This window comes from Notothenia coriiceps, unplaced genomic scaffold (genome assembly GCF_000735185.1).
Source record: "Notothenia coriiceps isolate Sejong01 unplaced genomic scaffold, NC01 NC01_scaffold00036792, whole genome shotgun sequence".
In the NCBI taxonomy this organism is placed as follows: domain Eukaryota; kingdom Metazoa; phylum Chordata; class Actinopteri; order Perciformes; family Nototheniidae; genus Notothenia; species Notothenia coriiceps.
This window is the reverse complement of record NW_011369493.1, coordinates 57117-66667: the sequence shown is the minus strand read 5'-3', so window position 1 is coordinate 66667 and position 9551 is coordinate 57117. Positions and strand designations below refer to the sequence as shown.

Here is a 9551-nt window from a genome sequence, read left to right as displayed (position 1 = left end):
ACACACATTATCACCTGAATCTCCTCCTAGAGCACCATTGTGTTCTTTTTAACCAAATATTTTGCTGAGGGGCGTGGCCAGCAGCAGCTCATTAGCATTTAAAGCTACAGACACAGAATCAGCATCTTTGAAACAGGGCTGAAACAGAGGGGATTATGGGTAATGCTACAATGATCTGTTTGGTGTTTCAGCCAAACACTTCAGAGACATGTTTTGTATATATCTGAGGCCTATAACACATTGATGGAAAACAGTATAATAGGGGACCTTTAACATTATGTATGTAGCATATGTCGGGCAATTTTCACAATTAGCGTAAGTTGCGTCCATTACCATTATAGCTGTATAACTGTGTTTTTGTGTTTGCAGTGCGGCGAGGAGACGTGTTGGCGGCGTGGAGCGGCATCCGGCCCCTGGTGACAGACCCCGACTCCAAAGACACTCAGTCCATCTGCAGGAACCACATCGTCAGCATCAGTGACAGCGGGCTGGTCACCATCGCCGGTCAGTTTTCAGACCAGTTAAAAGTGGGATGTCGCTAATAAAAAGCTAATCTGAATAGATGTGTATTTGCATATTAATGTGGGGGTGTTTTCGTGTGCAGGCGGGAAGTGGACCACGTACAGATCGATGGCTGAGGAGACTCTGGACGCAGCCATCAAAGCACACGGCCTCTCTGCCGCGCCCTGCAAATCTGTGGGTCTGACACTGGAGGGGGGCAAGGGCTGGACCCCCACCCTCTATATCCGCCTGGTGCAGGACTACGGCCTGGAGAATGAGGTAACACACACATCGCTGGGTTAAATTAGCATTGGTTAAAGGGGCACTATTATGTAAATGGTCTGCAAAGGCTAAAATCCCTGTGTTCACTACTTACAATAAGTGGTTTTAATTTATTCAGACAGTAGCTGCTCGGGATTATGGGTACTTTCTTACCTTCCATGCTGCAAAAGCACCATAAAGAACTTTTTAGTTTAAGATGTGAGCTTTAAAGGTCCTTTTAATTAATAAAAATGTAAAACATACCTCCTCAAAATGTTTGACTTTTCCTTTAAGCTGTGCCTCGGAGAACGTACTAAAACATTTCCTGCTGGAGAGAGCAGACCTTTAACTAGCTACAGACACAAACACAGACACATTCTGAGGAGCTGACATTAAAGCTGTGCTGCTGCAACAATGCTGACATTTCTGCTACACAAAAGACTGGACAAATGCACTGTACTCTGTAGCATTTATCAGCGGCGCTAAGTAAGGGCACATTGATTTACATCCACTACACGCCATCTTTCCAATAATTAGGTGGTGCATTTTCATTAAAGCCAATAGAGCCTTGTTTCCTCAAGAAGAAGAGGAACTCCTACAGTTCACTTACTCCTCATTAGAGGCGCTCTCTCAAATATTCCTGAAAGGTCACTGTTGATATTTGGACAGCGTTTGCCCTTTCACACCGTCGGAGAGCCGACGATCTGAATAGCAAATAGCCCTCTCCTTTAAACATATGACACCTCATCGACAAAGTGGCGCTAACGCTTATCGCTTAACTCTGAAGAGGAGGAATCGATGTTGACCTGTCATTTTTATACTGTGAGAGAAGGGAAATCACAAAAATTCAACAATTAGCTCAAGGACACATAAGAGACTTCCTTCCTTTAATAAATAAGCAATGAATAAAATGTCAAACTTCTTCTTATGTTGAACTCTTAATCAGTTTTTAAAGCAAAAATGTCAGATTTACAAATGCTGCTTGCCTTTGTAATATTGATATTAAAATGAAATACGTTTGGGTTTTTTAACATTCAAAAAGCCCCTAAGGGTCATTTGTCACTCTTTTCGGACATTATAGAGACTAATCCTAAATAAAACAATATGTTGAGTGGAGCTTTAGTTTACATTTGTTCCAGAAAAGGTAATTTATTGAGATTAAGATATACAGAGATCTTAATGTCTCTCTTCTCGTGATTAATCTAGCTAACAATCGCTACATTGATTAAAAACAATTCCAATGTCAAACAGTTATTTCTTTGTTTCATAAAAGTGTATTAATTGTATTTATGTTACCGGAAGAGAGCGCGCAAGTAACGCCATTACTGTATAATCCTTTCTACTATGTTTTTAAAAATGGATTTAAAGTCTAAATATGGTATTTGGTGTGTTCCTCTCTGCGCAGGTGGCTAAGCACCTGGCGGCGACGTACGGAGGGAAAGCCTTCGATGTGGCCAAGATGGCTCAGGTCACCGGGCAGAGGTGGCCTATTGTCGGGAAGAGACTGGTGTCTGAGTTCCCTTACATCGAGGCGGAGGTAAAGAGACATTCCATTTATTTTGACTTCTTACATTTTGAAAACCTGTACTTTCTACTTCTTACATATTGAACACAAATACCTGTACTTTCTACTTCTCACATTTTGAACACAAATACCTGTACTTTCTACTTCTTGCATATTGAACACAAATACCTGTACTTTCTACTTCTTACATGTTGAACACAAATACCTGTACTTTCTACTTCTTACATTTTGAACACAAATACCTGTACTTTCTACTTCTTACATGTTGAACACAAATACCTGTACTTTCTACTTCTTACATGTTGAACTCAAATACCTGGACTTTCTACTTCTCTCATTTTCCAAACAGGCTGGTTCCTTTAGTTTGAATGTGTGTTTGGTGGCGTGATCATTATTATTTAGAGTCATTGCGTGCCTATTGATTTGAACACGATCCGTGTATCCATCATTTCCTGGTCTTCTCTAAAGAAGAGGGACCAATGAAAACGTTGTCATGTTGCCGTTGCTCAGCATGGAAACATTCATGAGCTAACAATGACATTACTGTTCTATTAATATAAAGGGAGGTCAGGTACTCTTTAAAACAGATGGTACTTATGGGTACTTTTCACTGAAGCACATTTCAAAGCCTCGTTACTTTTACTTGAGTAAAGAAGTTTAGTCAGTACTTCTGCTTTCACCAGAGTATCTGTACTTCTACTTGAGTAAAGGATGTGTGTACTTTTGCCATCTCTGGTGAGAACTACACCAACGAACAACATATATACATAGCCAAACACATTAGCATAGTGTGCTACACATACAAGATATATATGACATGACGCCCACATGAAAACATGAAACAAATACCTCGTTGGTCCACTTGTCGTGAAAGGAGATTATTGAAATCTTTGAACTTCTTTTTCTGAATAACTTTATGTCACGGTCTGCTGCAGAGCTTCAATAAAGACGTCAACCAGTATGTCAACAAAATACGCAGTACCAGTACATGAACAAACATTAGCTCCTAGGCACAAGAAACAACCCACACATGTGGTCACAACGCATTGGTAGTTATCTCTCTGCATATTGGTGTAACATATAAAACAAAACTATATGAAATCATGCCACATTTTAATATATAAGGAAACTTGGTGACGTCATTTACAAGTCTGGAGCCTCATGAAATGGCCTCTCTCTCAGGTGCTGTATGCGGTCAGAGAGTACGCCTGCACAGCGACCGATGTGATCGCTCGGAGAACTCGCCTCGGCTTCCTGAACGTGCAGGCGGCCGACGAAGCGCTCCCTCGCATCGTGCAGATCATGGGGAAGGAGCTGGACTGGAGCGAGGAGAAGAAGACGGTATTTTATAACACGTTTCCTGCAAATCTGGGGAAACATGAAGACTGAGGGATTGTGTGTCGTTGTGTAATAATCTTCCCTCCCCAGGAAACCCATCTTACATAATGCTCTAATCCCTGGAGAAGTTTCTTTTTCCCTCAGCACACAATAGAAGAGGTCCCCGCCCATCATCCCTGTAGAGGGGAACGTGTGTGTGTGTGTGTGTGTGTGTGTGTGTGTGTGTGTGTGTGTGTGTGTGTGAGCTGAGCTATTTTAAGCTGTTATTGTCAGGAAGTCATATGTCATGCCCTGTAGCATAACATGTAAACAGTATGGACAGTACGACCAATAGCTTATTTCACATTGTTATCGAAGACGAATGTTTTATCTTTTGGTTCATTTTGACATTGTGGGCTATTATAACTAAGATAACATTTCTTCTTCTCCTTCTTGTTAATGTGAAATCCAGGAAGAGCTGGAGACAGCCAGGAAGTTTCTGTACCTGGAGATGGGCTACAGGTCTCGCGCTGAACAGCTGACCAAGACTACTGAGATCAACCTGGACACCCAGGAAGTAGCCAGGTAACCACGGTGATCCACATGATCATTATTACATTTGTGTAGGGGAGCTGGCCATTCTGTCACCGTCACGATGTTTTACCAGTAAAATGTCTTTCCTGCGTCCTTACCCATGATAAGGAAAGCTGATTAATATGTCATCTTTAAATATGACCCTGCACTCAGAACAAAAGGCTTAACAAACAGGCATTTTTACAGTTTAAAATGCTTTTCTGTCCTCTGCTTTTGAAACCAAACCCACGCCCCGAGGTTCAGTCACTACTGTAGCACAAAAGTTAGCAACAAAGACACAAAACAAACATTTAAATCCCGGTAACATGATCTGTTCTTTGTCATATTTCACCATCCTTAGTCAGAGAATACCTTTATACTATACCTCCAGATGAAGTCATGTTAATAAATGCTGTTTCATCTGTGTGCTAGGTACAAGAAGCGTTTCCATAAGTTTGACAAAGAGAGCAAAGGGTTCATCACCACTGTGGACGTCCAGCAGGTTTTGGAAGTGAGTCTTCTTTCAAAGCCTTTTTCTTATTGGTCTTTTGGTCTTCATTGCATGTTATTGATCCCACGTCTTGTTTTTACCCTCCTCTGCAGAGCATCAATGTCCAAATAGGTGAAAACGCACTCCATGAAATCCTTAATGAGGTGGACCTCAACAAGAACGGACAGGTGGAGATTGACGAGTTCATGCAGGTACGGGAACTCAAATATTCAAATGTTTATACTGCAACGTTTATTTGCACGAGAAAAGTTTGTGTACAATTCTTGCCAATTGGTGCCAGTTAAAGCATCGTTATTTGTTCACAATATCTCCATATACAGTATTCAAGCTGTTTACTATATCTTTCAATGCCTCATGCTTTAACCACCATTTTTTTTAACTGTTAAAAATGCAGAAAAAATCCTTTCTTTAAAAAAATCATTAATGGCAAGGGTGCAAATAATATTCACAAAAAACACATCCCCCTTAAAAACAATAAATCCAAATCTGCCAGTATACAGCTATAAGATAATTAAATGTAATCAATATACAAAAGAGTCAGGATTAAGAAAAGCTTGAAACATGTTATATTGCACTGGAAAAGTACACACATTTGTCCACACACAAGAAGGATATTTCTGCATATCTTTGAATGATCTTAGGTCATTATAGTAATGAGAGGAGCTAACGCCTCTGTCAGTAACAGCTGAGCAAACAGGGTTGAGGAAATGAAGGCGGTCATTTAAACACACCTTTTTTCTCTTTCTAATTTAACCTTTTTTTACTTTACGTCTGGCCATTTTCCTGTTTTTACCTGTTTCCAATTGCTCTCCTGCTTCAGAAATGTTGTGTGTTATACAAATATAATGTACATTTTATGCATCTATTTGACGTCAACACACCGTCATAGAAACCAGTTTCTCTATATTTTCTATGTTCATGAAATGGTAGCAGTTAAAGCCCCTCTTTCTCGTCGTTTCCAATATGAATACAACATGTTCCTCCTCACACATGCTACACTCAGAGTCAGTAATGATCCTATCGCTAAGGAAAAGGCTGTTGTCCACCTGAGAAGCTGTGAACTCCGACTGACGAGGGTCTCCTGTAATGAGGCCTGAAGTGTGACCGGGGCGGAATAAAGGACTTCCTCACGTTATAACGAAGTGCAGGAAGGAGTCAATATAGGCTAATGACACTCCATGATTTAGTCTTCATTAGCCTTTTAACTAGAAGCCCCTTCATGTTGCCCCCTCCTCCATGCATGACCTGTATTTGATGATGTGTGTTTGTGCCTGTGTGGATGCCTGACCTGAACGTACTTGAAACAGCAGTCAGGTAGATTACATGATGATGGGAAACCGCCTCACCAGCCCTCCAAATACTCACATGACACCTAACTTTATTAAGTCCTCCGGCGGATGAAGGGAAAAACACAAAAAAGCATCCAAGAAGTGTTAAAGCTGCACCAGGAAAGACGTGGTGATATTATATATTCTTCTTATTGTCAACGAATCCTATGAAACAACACAATCAACCTCGTGCAACAATGTTTTAAAGAAAGTATTAAGCCACACGGTTGCACTGTGATATATGTCATTACATTAATATTAGGCAGGCCATATTACAATTTGCACTAATTAAATCCAGATTCATGAAAAAAACACTTCTAAAATGTTTTTAATGTTATGCTTATTAGCAGCAATAATGCATGGATTATTTTCCTTTGCATGTTAGGAAATGAAATATAACCTTTGAGAACACACATAAATAAATCTTAATAAATATAAATAAATAATTAAATAAGTCAGATACTTGCATTTAGATTAATCTTTAGGCTTTCAAATTATGAATGCAGTACGAAATATGACACACAAGCCAAAGTAAATGATAGTTAATGTAAAGAGTCCTTTGGAGACTTATGATTTAATAAGGGACGGAGTGGGGCAGTTGGCTGTGCGTTGATCATCAGACCAAGGGTGGTGTTGGGGAACTCCAGTTCGAAACCCGCCGCCACTGCGTCAGGCCCATGGTCAGGCCCATGGTCAGGCCCATGGTCAGGCCCATGGTCAGGCCCATGGTCAGGCCGTTGTGTCCTTGGGCAAGACACTTCACCTGAATTTTCTCCTGTGGGTACTGTCCACAGTACATGACCGTTACATGTATGATGTCTGTGTAATGTGTAAAGCGCTTTGAGCATCTGGAAAAGCGCTATAATAAATGTAAGGAATTAAATTATTATTATTAATGGTGTATTCATCCGCAGCTGAAAATAGTCCCAGAGAAATTCAACATTTACTACAGCAGTTCTGGGAAATAATTAGTATGTGATGTTAGATCTTGCCCTAGCATAGAAAATATCAGTATGCTTAAAATATCATCTCTTACTTTCTTTCATTTATGGATTTAGGATTTACACACATTACATGTATTCATTTCATATTGGTATTAACGGGGTTTATTGACATTAAGAAAAACATAGAATAATCATCTTTTTAAAAACAATATAATAATAATTTTTGAAGGGAAGACAGCTTAGACCCTACTCTTGTTTACTTTGATGCTTTTTTTGGCATATTTGAGATAACCTTACCTCTTAATCGTCTCCACCGAGTCCTGCTCTAACACATAAAGAAGAAGAAGGTAGTGTCATGTGAAGGTGGTCCTGGGGGGGGGGATCCGGCTCTTATCACCTCTTCTCTGACGAAGAGCTAACCTTTTCCCGCTCTTTTCTCTTCAGCTCATGAGCGCCGTGAAGAAGGGACAAGTGTCCGACAGCCGCCTGGCCATCCTGATGAAGACTGCGGAGGAGACGCTGGATAAACGAGGCCCGGTGACGGTGGACCGGAGCGGGGGGGGATTCTGATCCAAAAGGGGCTCTCATGCAAATGGGCTATTTAACAGACAATAACGCAATCAAGCACACGGGGTGAGCAAATCAAGCGTCCCTGCAGAGCGGTCTGAAGGTGGGTTTTTTCACAACATCTGGTGCCTCTGATGTCACGCAGCAGCACATCTGTTTTCTACTGTCTTTAAACACTCTTGTATTTTAATCATTTTACATTGTCTTTGTACCGACACACACTGGATTTTTTTACTTTTCATTTTTCAAAATTATGGACAGCTGCTTTGTTAAGCTTTATTTTACACGGTAATTGTTTCTTCATATTAGCTTAGCACTAGTTAGTTAGCACTCACCTTAATTACATTACATGTCGCTTGTTAGACGCTTTTATCCAAAGCGACTTACATACTCAATACTGTGAGCAATTTGGGGCGAAGTGTCTTGCCCAGGGACACAACGACATGCTGACTGCAGTGGGGTTTGAACCTGTGCTCAACGGAACACCAACGCACAACCCACTGCGCCACACACCTCCTAATAAAACCATTATGTATCCAGGAAGACATTAACATTTATTTGGCTTAAATGGACCCTATAATAAGTATACAACAATCACCAGGACCTTTAAAATAAAGCCACACGGGGCATTTTAATATTTCGTTTCTACAAGCATTCACTCTGAGATGTTTCTGAAGTCCCCCCCTCCATGTATTGCACTACCAGCAAACTGCTACTGATTCTTAGGTTCACACGAAAGGGTTCCCAGCTTTAGCGTTACTGAGAAAGAGGCTGTTCTTTCCACATATATTTTGTATTATTTATTCATAGATAGAGAAACAGAGATTTAAATATGTTGCATGAGAGAATAATGATTTTTGTGTGCATGCAGCAACATGTTTCTCCAAATGATGTCAAGCAGAATCTTTATTTTTACAATGCTTGAAGTGCAGTTTCTTGTGCTTGTGTTGAGTGTATGTAACTCTGCATGCTAATGTGGAATGTGACACCAACAGCACAGTTTCATCATCCATCTTTTTCTGATGTATAGGAACATCTTAGGCAGTGCACCTGATGATTGTATGATACGTGCCTTGATGTGCCTAAGTTCTGATCCTACTTTTCACTCTGCCACACTCCATGTTAAACTAATACAGGAAATGATGTTAAAGAATGTAAGAGGTGTTATATAAAGAATATTATTTAATCTGTTTGTTTTGTAGTTCTGGTTGCTGCCATGTTGGAGAGGTGAATAAGTGGAGTTACATATTGCTAAGTCAAAAATGAAATATGTTTGGTTGACTTATCTTCAAAAAGTTTAAATCCAGTTTCAGTTATTTCCCAAACTAAGAGAAGGCGGAGGTATTGTACAGCTGCTTTGTTTCCACATTTAAAGGCTCTTTTTAAAACTAAAAATGTTTTTTTTCCTGAGCTTTCTCACAGGTTTGATATTAGATGGACCAACAGATTGATGACATGTATTCTGTGGGTTAGTATAGCGTGTTAAACTCTTATTAAGTATGACCTTAACTTAAAGTAAGTAGTTGAAAGACAGACAGACTTTCTTTGATACGTTTCCAAAGGTTTCAAATCTTGTTTTAAAGTCAATCTGCAGTGTTGCTTTTCCATCTCTGGAATTTAGAAACAAATATTCCCAGCCCAATTTATTAAAAATAAAAACCGTAATTGAACGCCTCCAACATGGCAGTGAGCTGTTGAAGGTTTTATATTGTAAAGAAAAGTGTTTCCTCATTGCCTTCATTTATATTAAGATTTCTCTAAATGGACTTTTTCTTATGCAGTGAACACATCATTCCATCAGGTTTGAACCATCGCTGTACTGTTGCTGAAGTGTGTGTGTGAGGGTGTGTGTGTGTGTGTGGGGTTCAGCTCCAGGACCCTGTTAAAACTGCCAACGACATTTCCACGCTGATGTTTTTGTGGATGAAATTTCAGCTTTATCCCCGGCTCAAAGAGAATCCTGAGAGCGCGTCTTCAGGTCAAACAGCCATTATATCATTAAATGTATCTGGTTGCAAAGCTTT

The 9551-nt window shown here is 40.1% G+C and overlaps 1 protein-coding gene across 1 annotated transcript in view; it reads left to right on the top strand.

Moving 5' to 3' along the window:
• gpd2 (glycerol-3-phosphate dehydrogenase 2 (mitochondrial)) overlaps positions 1-9551 on the top strand; it is a 24213-nt gene extending 14662 nt beyond the window's left edge. Inside the window, 8 exon segments of the mRNA XM_010792875.1 lie at positions 370-504; positions 605-780; positions 2168-2299; positions 3470-3628; positions 4077-4189; positions 4610-4688; positions 4781-4879; positions 7405-9551. Of these exon segments, the coding sequence (XP_010791177.1) occupies positions 370-504; positions 605-780; positions 2168-2299; positions 3470-3628; positions 4077-4189; positions 4610-4688; positions 4781-4879; positions 7405-7530 (1019 nt within the window). The 3' untranslated portion in view covers positions 7531-9551.